The following is a 20085-nucleotide window of genomic DNA, read 5'->3' on the forward strand; positions in this document are numbered from 1 at the left end:
AAGGTATCAGTTTCGTTAGAAATTATCTTTAGACTTGAGTGAGATATGTTTTACGCCGCCTTGAACAGTATTTTAGAATATCGCGGCGTGTCAGATTGATGAGGGAGAAAAGCCCTAAGTGATGTAGGCCTTAGGCGTTTACTACTTTGGTGAAACCCACGGGTATGGTGTTATAAATGGCAGAAGCAGCATGCTCTGCACAAGGTTAAAGAATGCTGTAATGTTGACTATTGCTTTACTGCCTTCCTTGTTTTACTGCCTCCTACATGCAAAGCCCTTACCTAGGTGAAGCAACAGGTTTAGATGTGTTCTCGGGCTTGATTGCCCGTCCACATATACAGGCCTCAGGGCATTCCAGGTCTAAGGTCCGCACCACGGGACCACTGAAACAGCAGACATGATTTTTGTTTGTTTGTTTGTTGTTTAACGCCGAACTCAGCAATATTCCAGCTTTTTGACGGCAGGCTGTAAATAATCGAGTCTGGACCAGACGATCCAATGATTGACATCATGAGCATCGATCCACGCGATTGGGATCGATGACATGTATCAACCAAGTCAGCGAGCCTGACCACCCAATCCTGTTAGTCGCCTCTTACGACAGGCAAAGTCGCCTTTTACAACAAGCATGGGTTGCTGAAGAACCCGGCAGACATGACGAGGTCACCCCAACCATCTGTCTTCAAAGACCTCCACAATGCAGTAAACGCACTAAATCTACTGGCGCGAGGGTCCTGCTATTCCTGTGTCAACTGACACAACTACGATGGCCAATTCTGATGGAGCATCCGATGGCATCGGTTAACATACTTATTCGGGAGCTGGTTTTGAGGTTCTCCAGCTAAGATGACCATCTGACTAGACTTTATCAGAGGGCACAGGGGCTCTTTGCATTGATAATGTTATTTGGAAACAGTAGCTATGACAGTAAACCCCAGAGCACAGATTTTTACCACAATTTTGAGACCTGATGTTGGGTGGATGATGAGCTAACTCACGCAAGGGAACAAAGCCCTTCACAGGAAGGGCCTATGCATGGGAACCTTATGATATATTTCAGCAAACTTACTTAACGCACCTTGGTAATCTCAACGCACAGGAAACTCGTCACCATTAACAGGCTGTGTCGAGGCCTATATATGATACATGGCAACATAATCTCTCAACTCACCTTGGCTTATCTCAGGGTATATGGGCGCTCTTCCCCAGAGAGTGGCACTGTATCGAGGGTTATATAGCTTATATATGACAGTATATCCTCCCAACTCACCTGGGTTTATCCCAGGGCATAGGGGCGCTCTTCCTCAGCAGGGCTCTATATCGGGGCTTATGTAGCTTATATATGACACTTTCTCAACTCACCTGGGCTTATACTAGGGCATAAGGGTGCTGTTCCTCTGAAGAAGGCTCTGAATCGGGGCTCATGTAGCTTGTATATGACAATAGGCTATCTCAACACACGTGGGCTTATACCAGGGCATAAGGGTGCTATTCCTCTGCAGAAGGCTCTGAATTTGGGCTTATGTAGCTTGAATATGACAATAGGCTATCTCAACTCACGTGGGCTTATTCCAGGGCATAAGGATGCTATTCCCCTGAAGGCTCTGAATCGGGGTTTATGTAGCTTATATATGACAATAGGCTATCTCAACTCACCTCGGCTTATTCCGGGGTATAAGGGTGCTATTCCTCTGAAGAAGACTCTGAATCGGGGTTTATGTAGCTTGTATATGACAATAGGCTATCTCAACTCACGTGGGCTTATTCCAGGGCATAGGGGCGCTCTTCCTCAGCAGGGCTCTGTATCGGGGCTTATGGAGCTTATATATGACAATAGGCTATCTCAACTCACGTGGGTTTATCCCAGGGCATCAGGATGCTCTTCCTCAGCAGGGTTCTGTATCGGGGCTTATGGAGCTTATATATGACAATAGGCTATCTCAACTCACCTGGGCTTATTCCAGGGCATCAGGATGCTCTTCCTCAGCAGGGTTCTGTATCGGGGCTTATGCAGCTTATATATGACAATAGGCTATCTCAACTCACGTGGGTTTATCCCAGGGCATAGGGGCGCTCTTCCTCAGCAGGGCTCTGTATCGGGGCTTATGGAGCTTATATATGACAATAGGCTATCTCAACTCACGTGGGTTTATCCCAGGGCATAGGGGCGCTCTTCCTCAGCAGGGTTCTGTATCGGGGCTTATGGAGCTTATATATGACAATAGGCTATCTCAACTCACGTGGGTTTATCCCAGGGCATAGGGGCGCTCTTCCTCAGAAGGGTTCTGTATCGGGGCTTATGCAGCTTATATATGACAATAGGCTATCTCAACTCACGTGGGTTTATCCCAGGGCATAGGGGCGCTCTTCCTCAGCAGGGTTCTGTATCGGGGCTTATGCAGCTTATATATGACAATAGGCTATCTCAACTCACCTGGGCTTATTCCAGGGCATCAGGATGCTCTTCCTCAGCAGGGCTCTGTATCGGGGCTTATGCAGCTTATATATGACAATAGGCTATCTCAACTCACCTGGGCTTATTCCAGGGCACCAGGATGCTCTTCCTCAGCAGGGTTCTGTATCGGGGCTTATGGAGCTTATATATGACAATAGGCTATCTCAACTCACGTGGGTTTATCCCAGGGCATAGGGGCGCTCTTCCTCAGCAGGGTTCTGTATCGGGGCTTATGGAGCTTATATATGACAATAGGCTATCTCAACTCACGTGGGTTTATCCCAGGGCATCAGGATGCTCTTCCTCAGCAGGGTTCTGTATCGGGGCTTATGCAGCTTATATATGACAATAGGCTATCTCAACTCACGTGGGTTTATCCCAGGGCATAGGGGCGCTCTTCCTCAGCAGGGCTCTGTATCGGGGCTTATGCAGCTTATATATGACAATAGGCTATCTCAACTCACGTGGGTTTATCCCAGGGCATAGGGGCGCTCTTCCTCAGCAGGGTTCTGTATCGGGGCTTATGCAGCTTATATATGACAATAGGCTATCTCAACTCACGTGGGTTTATCCCAGGGCATAGGGGCGCTCTTCCTCAGCAGGGTTCTGTATCGGGGCTTATGGAGCTTATATATGACAATAGGCTATCTCAACTCACGTGGGTTTATCCCAGGGCATAGGGGCGCTCTTCCTCAGCAGGGTTCTGTATCGGGGCTTATGGAGCTTATATATGACAATAGGCTATCTCAACTCACGTGGGTTTATCCCAGGGCATAGGGGCGCTCTTCCTCAGCAGGGTTCTGTATCGGGGCTTATGGAGCTTATATATGACAATAGGCTATCTCAACTCACGTGGGTTTATCCCAGGGCATAGGGGCGCTCTTCCTCAGCAGGGTTCTGTATCGGGGCTTATGCAGCTTATATATGACAATAGGCTATCTCAACTCACGTGGGTTTATCCCAGGGCATAGGGGCGCTCTTCCTCAGCAGGGTTCTGTATCGGGGCTTATGGAGCTTATATATGACAATAGGCTATCTCAACTCACGTGGGTTTATCCCAGGGCATAGGGGCGCTCTTCCTCAGAAGGGCTCTGTATCGGGGCTTATGGAGCTTATATATGACAATAGGCTATCTCAACTCACGTGGGTTTATCCCAGGGCATAGGGGCGCTCTTCCTCAGCAGGGTTCTGTATCGGGGCTTATGCAGCTTATATATGACAATAGGCTATCTCAACTCACGTGGGTTTATCCCAGGGCATAGGGGCGCTCTTCCTCAGCAGGGTTCTGTATCGGGGCTTATGGAGCTTATATATGACAATAGGCTATCTCAACTCACGTGGGTTTATCCCAGGGCATAGGGGCGCTCTTCCTCAGCAGGGCTCTGTATCGGGGCTTATGGAGCTTATATATGACAATAGGCTATCTCAACTCACGTGGGTTTATCCCAGGGCATAGGGGCGCTCTTCCTCAGCAGGGTTCTGTATCGGGGCTTATGGAGCTTATATATGACAATAGGCTATCTCAACTCACGTGGGTTTATCCCAGGGCATAGGGGCGCTCTTCCTCAGCAGGGTTCTGTATCGGGGCTTATGGAGCTTATATATGACAATAGGCTATCTCAACTCACGTGGGTTTATCCCAGGGCATAGGGGCGCTCTTCCTCAGCAGGGCTCTGTATCGGGGCTTATGGAGCTTATATATGACAATAGGCTATCTCAACTCACGTGGGTTTATCCCAGGGCATAGGGGCGCTCTTCCTCAGCAGGGTTCTGTATCGGGGCTTATGGAGCTTATATATGACAATAGGCTATCTCAACTCACGTGGGTTTATCCCAGGGCATAGGGGCGCTCTTCCTCAGAAGGGCTCTGTATCGGGGCTTATGGAGCTTATATATGACAATAGGCTATCTCAACTCACGTGGGTTTATCCCAGGGCATAGGGGCGCTCTTCCTCAGCAGGGTTCTGTATCGGGGCTTATGGAGCTTATATATGACAATAGGCTATCTCAACTCACGTGGGTTTATCCCAGGGCATAGGGGCGCTCTTCCTCAGCAGGGTTCTGTATCGGGGCTTATGGAGCTTATATATGACAATAGGCTATCTCAACTCACGTGGGTTTATCCCAGGGCATAGGGGCGCTCTTCCTCAGCAGGGCTCTGTATCGGGGCTTATGGAGCTTATATATGACAATAGGCTATCTCAACTCACGTGGGTTTATCCCAGGGCATAGGGGCGCTCTTCCTCAGCAGGGTTCTGTATCGGGGCTTATGGAGCTTATATATGACAATAGGCTATCTCAACTCACGTGGGTTTATCCCAGGGCATAGGGGCGCTCTTCCTCAGCAGGGTTCTGTATCGGGGCTTATGGAGCTTATATATGACAATAGGCTATCTCAACTCACGTGGGTTTATCCCAGGGCATAGGGGCGCTCTTCCTCAGCAGGGCTCTGTATCGGGGCTTATGGAGCTTATATATGACAATAGGCTATCTCAACTCACGTGGGTTTATCCCAGGGCATAGGGGCGCTCTTCCTCAGCAGGGTTCTGTATCGGGGCTTATGGAGCTTATATATGACAATAGGCTATCTCAACTCACGTGGGTTTATCCCAGGGCATAGGGGCGCTCTTCCTCAGCAGGGTTCTGTATCGGGGCTTATGGAGCTTATATATGACAATAGGCTATCTCAACTCACGTGGGTTTATCCCAGGGCATAGGGGCGCTCTTCCTCAGAAGGGCTCTGTATCGGGGCTTATGGAGCTTATATATGACAATAGGCTATCTCAACTCACGTGGGTTTATCCCAGGGCATAGGGGCGCTCTTCCTCAGCAGGGCTCTGTATCGGGGCTTATGGAGCTTATATATGACAATAGGCTATCTCAACTCACGTGGGTTTATCCCAGGGCATAGGGGCGCTCTTCCTCAGCAGGGTTCTGTATCGGGGCTTATGGAGCTTATATATGACAATAGGCTATCTCAACTCACGTGGGTTTATCCCAGGGCATAGGGGCGCTCTTCCTCAGCAGGGTTCTGTATCGGGGCTTATGGAGCTTATATATGACAATAGGCTATCTCAACTCACGTGGGTTTATCCCAGGGCATAGGGGCGCTCTTCCTCAGAAGGGTTCTGTATCGGGGCTTATGCAGCTTATATATGACAATAGGCTATCTCAACTCACGTGGGTTTATCCCAGGGCATAGGGGCGCTCTTCCTCAGCAGGGTTCTGTATCGGGGCTTATGGAGCTTATATATGACAATAGGCTATCTCAACTCACGTGGGTTTATCCCAGGGCATAGGGGCGCTCTTCCTCAGAAGGGCTCTGTATCGGGGCTTATGGAGCTTATATATGACAATAGGCTATCTCAACTCACGTGGGTTTATCCCAGGGCATAGGGGCGCTCTTCCTCAGCAGGGTTCTGTATCGGGGCTTATGCAGCTTATATATGACAATAGGCTATCTCAACTCACGTGGGTTTATCCCAGGGCATAGGGGCGCTCTTCCTCAGCAGGGTTCTGTATCGGGGCTTATGGAGCTTATATATGACAATAGGCTATCTCAACTCACGTGGGTTTATCCCAGGGCATAGGGGCGCTCTTCCTCAGAAGGGTTCTGTATCGGGGCTTATGGAGCTTATATATGACAATAGGCTATCTCAACTCACGTGGGTTTATCCCAGGGCATAGGGGCGCTCTTCCTCAGCAGGGTTCTGTATCGGGGCTTATGGAGCTTATATATGACAATAGGCTATCTCAACTCACGTGGGTTTATCCCAGGGCATAGGGGTGCTCTTCCTCAGCAGGGTTCTGTATCGGGGCTTATGGAGCTTATATATGACAATAGGCTATCTCAACTCACGTGGGTTTATCCCAGGGCATAGGGGCGCTCTTCCTCAGCAGGGTTCTGTATCGGGGCTTATGGAGCTTATATATGACAATAGGCTATCTCAACTCACGTGGGTTTATCCCAGGGCATAGGGGCGCTCTTCCTCAGAAGGGCTCTGTATCGGGGCTTATGGAGCTTATATATGACAATAGGCTATCTCAACTCACGTGGGTTTATCCCAGGGCATAGGGGCGCTCTTCCTCAGCAGGGTTCTGTATCGGGGCTTATGGAGCTTATATATGACAATAGGCTATCTCAACTCACGTGGGTTTATCCCAGGGCATCAGGATGCTCTTCCTCAGAAGGGCTCTGTATCGGGGCTTATGGAGCTTATATATGACAATAGGCTATCTCAACTCACGTGGGTTTATCCCAGGGCATAGGGGTGCTCTTCCTCAGCAGGGTTCTGTATCGGGGCTTATGGAGCTTATATATGACAATAGGCTATCTCAACTCACGTGGGTTTATCCCAGGGCATAGGGGCGCTCTTCCTCAGAAGGGTTCTGTATCGGGGCTTATGCAGCTTATATATGACAATAGGCTATCTCAACTCACGTGGGTTTATCCCAGGGCATAGGGGCGCTCTTCCTCAGAAGGGTTCTGTATCGGGGCTTATGCAGCTTATATATGACAATAGGCTATCTCAACTCACGTGGGTTTATCCCAGGGCATAGGGGCGCTCTTCCTCAGCAGGGCTCTGTATCGGGGCTTATGGAGCTTATATATGACAATAGGCTATCTCAACTCACGTGGGTTTATCCCAGGGCATCAGGATGCTCTTCCTCAGAAGGGCTCTGTATCGGGGCTTATGGAGCTTATATATGACAATAGGCTATCTCAACTCACGTGGGTTTATCCCAGGGCATAGGGGTGCTCTTCCTCAGCAGGGCTCTGTATCGGGGCTTATGGAGCTTATATATGACAATAGGCTATCTCAACTCACGTGGGTTTATCCCAGGGCATAGGGGCGCTCTTCCTCAGCAGGGCTCTGTATCGGGGCTTATGGAGCTTATATATGACAATAGGCTATCTCAACTCACGTGGGTTTATCCCAGGGCATCAGGATGCTCTTCCTCAGAAGGGCTCTGTATCGGGGCTTATGGAGCTTATATATGACAATAGGCTATCTCAACTCACGTGGGTTTATCCCAGGGCATAGGGGCGCTCTTCCTCAGAAGGGCTCTGTATCGGGGCTTATGCAGCTTATATATGACAATAGGCTATCTCAACTCACGTGGGTTTATCCCAGGGCATAGGGGCGCTCTTCCTCAGCAGGGTTCTGTATCGGGGCTTATGGAGCTTATATATGACAATAGGCTATCTCAACTCACGTGGGTTTATCCCAGGGCATAGGGGCGCTCTTCCTCAGCAGGGTTCTGTATCGGGGCTTATGGAGCTTATATATGACAATAGGCTATCTCAACTCACGTGGGTTTATCCCAGGGCATAGGGGCGCTCTTCCTCAGCAGGGCTCTGTATCGGGGCTTATGGAGCTTATATATGACAATAGGCTATCTCAACTCACGTGGGTTTATCCCAGGGCATAGGGGCGCTCTTCCTCAGCAGGGTTCTGTATCGGGGCTTATGGAGCTTATATATGACAATAGGCTATCTCAACTCACGTGGGTTTATCCCAGGGCATAGGGGCGCTCTTCCTCAGAAGGGTTCTGTATCGGGGCTTATGGAGCTTATATATGACAATAGGCTATCTCAACTCACGTGGGTTTATCCCAGGGCATCAGGATGCTCTTCCTCAGCAGGGTTCTGTATCGGGGCTTATGCAGCTTATATATGACAATAGGCTATCTCAACTCACGTGGGTTTATCCCAGGGCATAGGGGCGCTCTTCCTCAGCAGGGTTCTGTATCGGGGCTTATGCAGCTTATATATGACAATAGGCTATCTCAACTCACGTGGGTTTATCCCAGGGCATAGGGGCGCTCTTCCTCAGCAGGGTTCTGTATCGGGGCTTATGGAGCTTATATATGACAATAGGCTATCTCAACTCACGTGGGTTTATCCCAGGGCATCAGGATGCTCTTCCTCAGCAGGGTTCTGTATCGGGGCTTATGGAGCTTATATATGACAATAGGCTATCTCAACTCACGTGGGTTTATCCCAGGGCATCAGGATGCTCTTCCTCAGCAGGGTTCTGTATCGGGGCTTATGGAGCTTATATATGACAATAGGCTATCTCAACTCACGTGGGTTTATCCCAGGGCATCAGGATGCTCTTCCTCAGCAGGGTTCTGTATCGGGGCTTATGGAGCTTATATATGACAATAGGCTATCTCAACTCACGTGGGTTTATCCCAGGGCATAGGGGCGCTCTTCCTCAGCAGGGTTCTGTATCGGGGCTTATGGAGCTTATATATGACAATAGGCTATCTCAACTCACGTGGGTTTATCCCAGGGCATAGGGGCGCTCTTCCTCAGCAGGGTTCTGTATCGGGGCTTATGGAGCTTATATATGACAATAGGCTATCTCAACTCACGTGGGTTTATCCCAGGGCATAGGGGCGCTCTTCCTCAGCAGGGTTCTGTATCGGGGCTTATGGAGCTTATATATGACAATAGGCTATCTCAACTCACGTGGGTTTATCCCAGGGCATAGGGGCGCTCTTCCTCAGCAGGGGGCTCTGCGGTCCGGTAGCGATGATGGCCAGCTCCCTGAGGTTGTCCATCCCATCAAACTCCGGGTCCAGACGACTGTGCGGGTCCGGTAGCAGTTGTGGCTGGACAGTATCACACCTTCCATCTGTTTCAACACCAACATGTCAATTGAAATTCAGTACTCGTGAGTTCACCCGTTTCTTCACACTTCTGTAGTCTTACTATAACAGACCCTTGAAGATCCGGGTAAGAATGGGTCTTCAGCAACCCATGCTTGCTTTAAAAGGCGACAACGCTTGTCGTAAGAGGCGACTGATGGGAAAGGGTCGTCCGGCTCGCTGATTCGGTTGATGCAAGTCATCGTATCCCCATTACGTAGATCGATGCTCATGATGTCAACTACCGGAATGTCTGTAGGGAGCTTTTTAAAAGTTTTCCCATTGATACAAAATAATATTTATGATATATGCATATGAGAGGCCTCAAACAATATTCCAGCAAAACCCACCAGACTTCACACATTGTACGCAGGCAGGGAAACGACGAGGGTAAAGTATCCGTTAAACATTGACCAGACCCCCTGGTAAGCTGCGTATACGCTTACTACTTCGTCAGGTTTTTGCTTGTGTGTTTGTTTGTTTGTTGTTTTGCGATCAGCAATGTTCCAGCTATATGACGGCGGTCTGTAAATAATCGAGTCTGGACCAGATAATCCAGTGATTGACATCATGAGCATCGATCCATGCCCTTCATCAGGTGAATGAATGCTATCAGGCAGGGAGCAGATATATGTACATAACAAAAGGTGGAAACTAACAAGGGAGGCCAACAGATGATTGCCGCTGATAGGTGATTAGCAATAGACAATGGAAGCCAACACTTTACAGTAATTAGCGCTGATGGTTATGGACAACTGGACTACATCAGCGACCCCTCCTCTTTCGCCAACCAGCTGAAAGAAGCTAACCTCACAGGCACCATGGTCAGCTATGACGTAATCAACCTCTTCGCCAAAAGCTACAGAATAGAATCGACGACCTAGACATCAGACTCACCATAGACAGCAGGCCCGTGAAGAATCCGGGTTAGAATAGGTCTTCAGCAACCCATGCCTGCCGTAAAAGGCGACTATGCTTTTTAAAAGGCGACTAACGGGATCGGGTGGTCAGGCTCGCTGACTTGGTTGATGCATGTCATCGTATCCCAATCGCGTGGATCGATGCTCATGATATTAATCACTGGATTGTCTGGTCCAGACTCATCACTGAAACCTTCATGACATCCTTCGAAGAATCAGCCCCCTCCACATCACCATTCCAACCCGTGTGCTGGTACAGGAAAGTAGACGACACATTCACCACCATGGCCCGACAGAACGACCCCACAGAGTTCCTTAACCACCTCAACGCCAAGCACCAGAGAATCCAGTTCACCATGGAGACCGAAACCAATCTACACCTTCCTTTCCTAGACATGTCCCTCAAAACCACAGATGATGGACTGAGAACATCAGTGTACCGCAAGCCCCCACATAGATCATTACATCCCCTACAACTCCTGTCACCATCCCAGATAAAACAAGCCATCATCGCCACCCTCACCCGACGTGCCAAATCCATTTGCCACCCTGATGCCTTCAGCAGTGAACTGGACCATCTCAAGGAAACCTTCACGTCCCTCAACAGTTACCCTGCCTCCAGAACCATCCGCAAGACCCTCAAGAACTCTGATCCCAGCCCCATCGCCCATCGGAATCACCATACCCTACCAAGGCCCTGTCACTCATCAGATTTCCCGCCTCATCAAGAAGTAATCCAGTATAGATGTCACCTTTTCTAGTTGTAACAGGCGACTAATGGGATCGGGTGGTCAGGCTCGCTTACTTAGTTGATGCATGTCATCGTATCCTAATTGCATGGATCGATGCTCACGATGTCAATCACTGGATTGTCTGGTCCAGATTCGATTATTTACAGACCGCCGTCATATAGCTGTAATATTGCAGAGTGCGGTGTTAAACATCAAACAAACAAACAAAACAAATAAACATTATATAAGTAATACACCCATATGAAATCAGACAGCTGAAAACAACGATGTAACTTTCCAGCGGACTCAGTCCATTCAGGAAAACTCGGGGAAGACGTATGGCTATAACAGTGTGAATGATACGGAACGTGAATGGGAAGAAAACAGGTCACGTGACTACCTGTATGGCTGCCAGCCAAGTTGTTTCCTTCAAGTATTCATGTCACGAGCCAGTTATAAGTGTCGTGCCATGTATATAAATGTGTAGTAAAAGCAAGATTTGCATGTTGGACTAGTACAGTTAGCATGTTTTGTCTTTCAGGAATGACGTTCACCCAAGGAATGAATAGGTATTTTTTTTATAATCCCATATGTGTGTGAGTGAGGTTTAACGCCGCTTTGAACAGTGTATTTCGTGGCAGTTTGATGTTTGAGGAAAGCCCGAGGTGATGCAGGGTATGGTGCCGAGAACCTAGAAACATAAGAAGGGCGAACCTGGGATTCGAACCCACGGCCTCATTCATTTGTGGCAAGACTAAGGGACGCAACTCGTGCGACAAGGCCACCCATGGACCCCCCCCAAAAAAAAAAAAAAAAAAAAAAATTAAAAAAAATTAAATATATCAGTGTTCCAATTCTTTGAGTAAGGGTTCTGGGTGTATATCGGTGTTATACACGCTTTGTAAGCTGTTGTTATTCCAAATAAATACCGTTAGGTTTTACTACATATATTCAATCCGGGGAGGCGGGGAACCTGGTGGTTAAAGGGTTAGCTGGTCGCACCGAAGGCCATAAATTCAATTCCCGTTGTCCACGTCGTGCCATGTTGCTAAAAGCGCTGTAAAATCTACTCACTCACTTACTCTCGACCTGTGAAGACCTGGGTTAGAATAGGTCTTCAGCAACCCATGCCTGCCGTAAAAGACGACTATGCTTGTCCTAAGAGGCGACTAACGGGATCGGGTGGCCAGGCTCGTTGACTTGGTTGATGCATGTCATCGTATCCCAATTGCATGGATCGATGCTCATGGTATCAATCACTGGATAGTCTGGTCCATAGTGGATTATTTTGCTGGAATATTGCTGACTGTGGCGTTAACTAACAAACAAACAAACACTCTCTCACTCACTCAATGGCAGGACAAACGATATACTGACAAAGTATTACCAGGTTCGTCTTGATCGTCAGTCTCGCTGGTGTGGCATTCTGAGGACTCCTCGCACTTGGTGTTCTTCTGGTGGTACTTGAGACCGTTGTTGCTGAAACAGCACAAATTAATATCACCCCACTCATGTCATGCCGGTTTTCCTCTTTCATAGTAGCAGGAAGCCATACAATACCAAACTATCCTGTCGGAGTTCATTTGAAACTGATGTCCCAAATAGGAGCTATACTTTAAATACAGCTCATATCTTACATTAAGTAAATGTCTGGTCAGACAACGTTTGATATTATTATTATTTATTCGTGCAAATATCTGTTCCATTAAACAAAAACGATTGCCTGGCGTTTTTATTAATTGACTACTTTGTGTCACAAAGTAGAGATAATTTATGTGTAACAATTTCTTTATTTACTTGAAATAATGGCCTAAATATTTATGCCTTTACAGTAAATAAAGAAGTTGTTATCCATAAATTATCTCTACCTTGTCATCCGTCAACTACTAAGTAATGCCTATCAAACAATTTCTTTTGTATCAATATATTTTCAATTGTAACATTAATAGATAATGAATAAAAAAATATAAACCATACTTATTACGTATATATGAACTGATAGTTTTATTTGAATATAGGAAAACATTAGTAGGTTATGTTAAGTGAACAAGAATTGCAAAACAATGGATGATATAAACTTTATTTCTTGTTGTAGTTTGGAATTAGCTGTGTACAACACTGTGAGTTCTGTGCCCTTATCCGTCCTGTAACTCTCACCCCCAGGTCATCTGTTACTGAATCACCACTCTATACGATGGCTATAATTAGGACCAATAACGTTTCACCTGTCTGCCCCTATTTTTTACAACAGAGCAGGTGCTCGTTTTCACTTGGGGGAGAGTTTTATATGACAGGCAACGAAGTTAATTGCTGAATAAAGAGCAGATGTATAGTCCTGAAGAACCTATCCACCATCACCGGCGGTTTCAATTGTTAAATAGTTCATTTCCGGCCTTGACCCACGTAAATACATACAGTCTTATTTAGATTCTACTTAATCTAACAACACACGAGGATCAATTAGCCTGTTATTATTACAGAATGTTAATGTCACGTGTGAAATACTTTCATAATTTGACTACATCAATGATGGAACTGAGTGTGTATATAACTGAGTATATATCTAAATAAATCAATATATAAATAAATAAATATAAATATATATATATATATAGATAGATAGATAGATAGATAGATAGATAGATAGATAGATAAATATATAAATAAATAAATTCCGGGTCCCGTTAGTCAGGAAATCCCATCTATCGGACGATCACTGTTGTTTACGGCAACAAAGGGACATTACTCCATATTAGCTACTGTTTGTTAATCCGGACGATTTCGTCGGAAACGTCAGAGTCCTGATTAACGGGGTTCCCTGTGGATGAAATGGGGGTCTACTTGGCGACTCCTGGCAGAAAGCTCCACTGACAGACGGATATCATATATGTACATATAAGTCATCGTTAAAACCACCACCATGACCTGTCCCTGGCGTGAAACACTACCTCTAACCTCTAGCCTTCAGCTCATTAGTTCTCTGCTATATTCTGCATTAAGATCCCACATGCATAAAGAGAACAGTGTTCTGACAATTATTGTATGCATAATTTATGATAAAGTGCAGCATCTCAGCATGCTATATAATAATACACGGTTAATTTAAAAATTAATTTCTTTTTACACTTTCCCTTCCAGGATACCTGTACATATATTCTACGTCTGAATGGTTAATTTAACAAGATGACAAATCTCCCGGCCCCAAAAGATTCGAAAGAACAAATAATCTGACTGTTACTTTGAATTCAACTTGATGCGATAATTTCTATCTAATCTGTCTGTCCGCATACAAGAGCAGTTATTGAGCTATCAAGATAATACCATGGAATAGAGATTCGGAACTGTGTGTATTTCTATGTCAGGTACACACCGATATCAACAGAGTCAGTGGATTAAAATATGAATTTTAAAAATCCCTATTTAGATAGCAAAAGGCAAACCTTCATGAAAGAATGCCTATTAGTATTAGAGATATGGTCCCGACAAACATACCAATATGAACAGAGTCAAAGTCAAACTTGTTGCCATGGAAACCGAAAAATATAAATTCTAAAAATCAGTAAATATGTAGCACAAGGCACCAGATGACAAACATACCACTATGAACACAGTCAAATCAAACTTGTTGCCATAGAAACGGAAAAAATATAAATTCTAAAAATCCGTAAATAGCAAAGGTTAATTTGGTCTTTGTGTGTTTCAAGGAAGAGTACCTATTAGTTTTGGAGATATGCTTCAGACAAACACCACTAAGAACAAAAAAAATCAAAAAATTCTAAACGCCCCTAAATAACAAAAGGCAATATTTGACAACCTGATCTTTGTGTGTGCAAACGTTCATGAAAGAAAGCCTATATAGGTTTAGAGATATGGTCCCGACAAACACACCAATATGAACAGGGTCAAATTCAAACCTGTTGCCATAGAAACGGAAAAATATAAATTCTAAAAATCTTTAATCAGCAAAAGGCACCAGCTAACAACCTGGTCTTTGTGTGTGCAATTTTAAATATTTTCCTAAACAACAAAAGGCACCTCTTCAGCTCCCGATTAATACATGTACCAAATTGGAATAACAAATGTTGAATAGGTTTTTTTTATTTCTGCTCCGGAAACGACACCTTCCTCCGTTTCATCTTAGTCGAACTTGTTTCCATGGAAACAGGGAAAATTACAATTTCGAAATATACTTCAATAGAAAAAGGCACCACTTCAGGTCCCGGTTAATACATGTATCAAATTTGGATGAAAATTCTTTCACGGTTTTCAAGTTATTCTCTGAAACGAAATACAGACAGACAGACAGACAGACAAGAATATGGACTATAACCTCCCGCATTAAATACCGGTGGGATAAAAAATGAATTATGTTTTAAATAAAATTCTGGGATACCTATACAAATATTCTACGTCTGAATGGTTAATCTAAAAATTATTATTATTATTATTTTTTTAATTTACAGGATACCTATACAGGTATTCTATTTCTGAATATAATAATGGGGTCAAGCTCACCTTTTAAATGTTTTCTTGCATCTGGAGCACAGAAATGTTTTGACATCCTTATTGTGCGATTTGATGTGGTATCTGAGCCCCGGGGCACTGGTGAACGTCTTTTTGCATCCCGGTTCCGTACAGTATCGCACCTTGTGACTCCCCCCGTCACCCTGCCGCTGGGTTGTGAGGAACTCTTGCATCCGATGCGTCTTCACGTGGGGGCGTTTCCCCAACTCCACCCCTCCATCCTGATAAAGACAAGATGTGAAAAAAAATGATTTAATAAAAGTAAAAAAAAACCATTAAAAAATGTCTCCTTGTTACTGGATGTACGGGTACAAAGATCGGTTATAACAAGTCTATATAAACAATTTCAACTAATTCCATAAAGAGTATTCATTTCAGTAGCCAGGTCAGTGTGACCTGTATAGACGGTTATTTTGTTCCCTGCACTTTTACATCACAAACTGCACGTGGCTGTGTGAGTATTAGAGCGGCGAGCCTGTTCCAATCTGTCACGCTGACCATTTGCTTTTTGCTTGTGTTTTGGTAGACATTTCGAAATATTTATTTTTTTAAATTCTTAATTCAATTTAATTTCTAAAAGTGAGCCCCTCGTACCGACCTGAACCAAAAATATCCAAATAACTCTAGCAAGTCTATAATAGTTTGGCAAGTCTAGATTTCTTCAGTTTCAGTTGTGAAAATATAGTGGATCCATGTTCTCCTTTCTATGATATATAAATACATTAAACAAAACAGTCGTAAAATTATTTATTTCAGAGGTGTACGTCATTTTTATTCCTTAAGGCACTACAGCCTTGTGGATCGTTGGCCTGTTGTTGATAACATTGCATGTCTGTCTGTCTATCTGTATTGGGATTCATCACAACTACATGCTGCATATTCAAGTATAGCAGACAACAATTAATTAATTTATTCGCTGGTTAATCGAAAAATGTCCTCGTCAGAGAATATACCAAGTCGTGTGATCAATGCAAATCCCATCGTATCGTATTGCCAGTGGCACCACACGTGATTATAAAACCGGTTTGTGGAAATGACAGTGTTGCTGCACGGACCTGCATGGAAAGATGTTATCAGATTTATTGTTTCCTTGAGCAATTCATTATTCCTATTTTGTTTAATTTAGCTATCCTTATACATGTATGTTCGTTTGTGCATGCACTCACCTGCCCTGCCATTCCACATTTGAATAGACCTCTAATGTATAACCCGTGGCAACATTTGGTAATAAAGTGTGATTTAAAAACGAATAGGTCACAGGATAACACAAATTTGCATTTTACACATTTTAAAATATTCAAAACTGAAAGCATTTTGAATTTGAAACCATATTATATGACCGGAAACCGTTAAAATCAGTCCCTTTAAAAAAATGTGCATAAATAGAAACAGAGAACAAACAAATTAAAAAATATTTAAAATAACTGAACACACATGTTATGCACAAAAGCAGGGGATTAATACGTCTCTTAAACCACGTGGATTTGATTAAAATAAACACAATCCTTTGAAAGTGACTAATGTGACCGTCTAATCATATTTTTCTTAAATTTCTGAATCCTTCGCTAAATAATTAAGTCACAAATATATAGTTATAATTATTTAGAAAATTAACTTGAAAAGCCCTCCTACAAAGGGTTACTGTGTAGTTCTGTTATATATTCATGGAAATCGTGTAAGCTTATTTGATAAAGGTAGATATTGCATTCATCTGCCATTGGTTATACGCTACAGTTGGCACGAAATAGAGATGTAAATTATATAGAGTGAACCACACTTGACAAACCTATATTATCAAGCAGAACTAAGCAGCTCTTCAAGTAACACGAGCAAAGTGCGTGAATCATATCAAGTTAACATGGTTAGTTCGAAATGTGACAATTAATCAAATATGGTATCATTTCAAAATTGAAAATATGAGAAACGAATAGTTAGCTGTTAGCAGATTAATATTTTTTTAGAATTTATCCACAGAGGTGCACACATCTCTGTACCTGGAGAAACATTATTTGCATAATTAATTCCTTGTATACAGGAAATTTGCATAAATAATTCCTAGTTTACAGGATATTTGCATAATTAAATCCTAGTAAACAGAATTTTTTTCCATACTGTACTGGTACCATCACAACTATAAATAGTCATCACATTTCGACCACTAAACGACAAAATATAATCAATCGAACCAGCACTGAATATATATTCAGTGTGTGAGTTAAATTATGAACTTTAATTTAATCTAATTAACATATAACATATATTATTATCGAATTTACCCCATTTTAGCAGGGTACAGTGTAAGCCGTGTATATTTGTCCCTTCTCCGTATACACCATGCTATAAGCTGATAGTTGTCTTTTCCAGTCAAATGTTATGCTAATCTCATTGAGTGACCGAGGAAGCTGAGATATATTTTCGTGAGTGGCGCTGCTCTGAGTGAAATGTCAACTTTGTCGGGTCACGGGATGAGATAAACATTGCACATGTCAAGAAAAGACAACTGTTCTGACAACCTGTATTTTCTTGCATGATGTTCATTATCTTACTCCAAAATATTCTGACGCAGACTGAAAGTGGTTCGGGAATAGTGTAATGTCATTCGAGTATGTATCGTAATACATAATACATATATAGAGAGATTTTACATGGAGAACTCGAAACAAAGGATGAGAAGCGTGTATGTCTTACATCAACACAAAGGCAGAGATATACGTGTGCCTTCAAGATGTGAGAGATTTGTTTTATGAACTTTCGCCCAAGATTATATTCTAGTCAGAAAAGTTAACCATATATAAATAACTGAAGAAAACAGTGAGGAATATTGAAAATTCTGAGGGATATTTTAGTAGTAGACGACTGAGCACACAATTTCATAAATATCCCCCCAAATATTCATGACCCCTAGCATTTTCTGTTCAGTATATTATACATGATAGGACATGCATTGTCATTTTAAATTAAAGTTTGAAGGCAACATTTGTCAAAATAAATAAGTGACTATATTACGAACTTGAAAACTATGAACAGTAAATTTAATCTCCAATCTTTGGTCAAGAGGCCTATATTTATTGACCGTTATTAAGTACAATCGTTTCGTTTAAGTATAAATATATTGTTGTTAGGTCGAAGAGTACTGACTTAATATTCAATATCAGTTGCTGTGGTGATATGTTAACCGAAACGGTTAAACTTAAAGCTGATACGGGTGGATATACCAAATATATTGGCAATCTAGAATACTGGAATCTATTCAATATATCACACGGAATTTAAAACAATGTAAAAGGATTTGAGAGTGACGACATATACACTGATAGACCAAAATTGTAGGATTGAGCAGAAATGAACAATATCAACAGAAAACAACACTGTTATCACGATATGCACCCTACTTTGTACCAAAGGTTATTAACATTGTTACATGATAAAATATCCAGTGTGTTGGTGTCGGATAACACACTGGCGCTATTACAATATTGCTCACATCACACAATGGCTAGATGCATCGTTATCCGTGGTTAAATGACACAGATAAAATGATTCAGTGTTAATCATAATGTACATACATGTATATCAATCAAATTATCAACAAGCTCGAAAATTTCATACACAATGGAAAATAATAATTATTTATTTAATTTCCATTCATTAGTCATGATCGGAGTGTTGATGCAAATTGTCATATTTCGTGTTCGCCAGGTTAAATATATGTGGGTATGATGTAACGCCGTTTGGTCAAACTTCGTTACTTTTTCAGATGACTCATTCGTTGTATGTATGCCCAGGAGTGTATACACCACGTGATAAACATGTACTAAGTGCGGACTGATCGGCGAAATACATATTATTACATCTCGATATCTGCGTTGCATAACTACCCAAAACCACGGTTTCGCTCATATGTTAAACTTTATTTATAGACTGACCAGCTGATCGCTCAACTAAATCTTGGAGGGGAAAACGTGCGTTCTGTCTCGGCGGTAACTCCAAACTATAACCTACATCACGAGTATATGGTGTAAGTATACTTGGTATATCCCGTAACCTACGCTCATTGTTTGAGCGCGAAGAGAAGCGTCTAACCATATATTCAAACTCGGCTAGTCCGTCGCACTGAGATGCACTGACCCAAAGCCTAGCCGGTCAAATACAACCTAAGTGAGACAGGCGTTTAAATCAAGCTTGCGCGCTTTAAATCAGGTCAAAATAACCGTGGATCAACTATAATCACCGTTATGCAGCTAACAGGACTTGAAAACGGTCAGTTGTTATGTGTCGGTGAGCTAAATCGACCACAGCTATGTAGAAGTTGGGACAGGTGAGCCGACACGCTTTGTAGTAAAAAGTTTGAAAAGCGTAGTAAAACTAATCGGGTCGTTTGGCGAACAGCCAGACTTTCAAAAAGTGACAGTTGCAATGAGCATAAATGAACTAGCGTATACAGCCACGGTCTCACTTCCAATTCAGTAAATCTCAAGTACTTTTAATGGCTACATAACAATCAGTCAGAGTTGAAACCGTTATAGTAAATTTGTAATGAGACTACTCACGCTTTCTGACGCCATTTTATCTGGGCTGGTGGGTGACGACAACATTTCGCTGATTGGCTGCGAATTATCGTGAGGTTTTCTTGCGATTTTTTCATTGGTCATCGATTTATGAATATTAATAAGGTGGTTTTCGCGCCCATCCTGAATTCGTACCGGCTGACATGCGTTTGTTTTGGTCTTCAGATGTAAACACTCCTTCAAAACACTAAATCTGTCACTCTGTTTTCAAACACGTGCTTTGATAGTCG

At 43.4% G+C, this 20085-nt stretch overlaps 1 protein-coding gene across 1 annotated transcript in view; it reads right to left on the reverse strand.

Moving 5' to 3' along the window:
• The window catches only part of LOC124125723 (HMG box-containing protein 1-like), a 34057-nt gene extending 14187 nt beyond the window's left edge, over positions 1-19870 (reverse strand). The window contains exons 1-5 of the mRNA XM_046489088.2: positions 19838-19870; positions 15279-15508; positions 12151-12242; positions 8934-9099; positions 282-383 (exon numbers count right to left, since the gene is read on the reverse strand). Of these exons, the coding sequence (XP_046345044.2) occupies positions 282-383; positions 8934-9099; positions 12151-12242; positions 15279-15508; positions 19838-19852 (605 nt within the window). The 5' untranslated portion in view covers positions 19853-19870. The remainder of the gene's footprint in view (positions 1-281; positions 384-8933; positions 9100-12150; positions 12243-15278; positions 15509-19837) is intronic.
• Positions 19871-20085: the final 215 nt, after the last annotated feature.

The sequence above is a fragment of the Haliotis rufescens genome, unplaced genomic scaffold (assembly GCF_023055435.1).
Source record: "Haliotis rufescens isolate VD_foot unplaced genomic scaffold, xgHalRufe1.0.p SCAF_45, whole genome shotgun sequence".
NCBI lineage: Eukaryota > Metazoa > Mollusca > Gastropoda > Lepetellida > Haliotidae > Haliotis > Haliotis rufescens.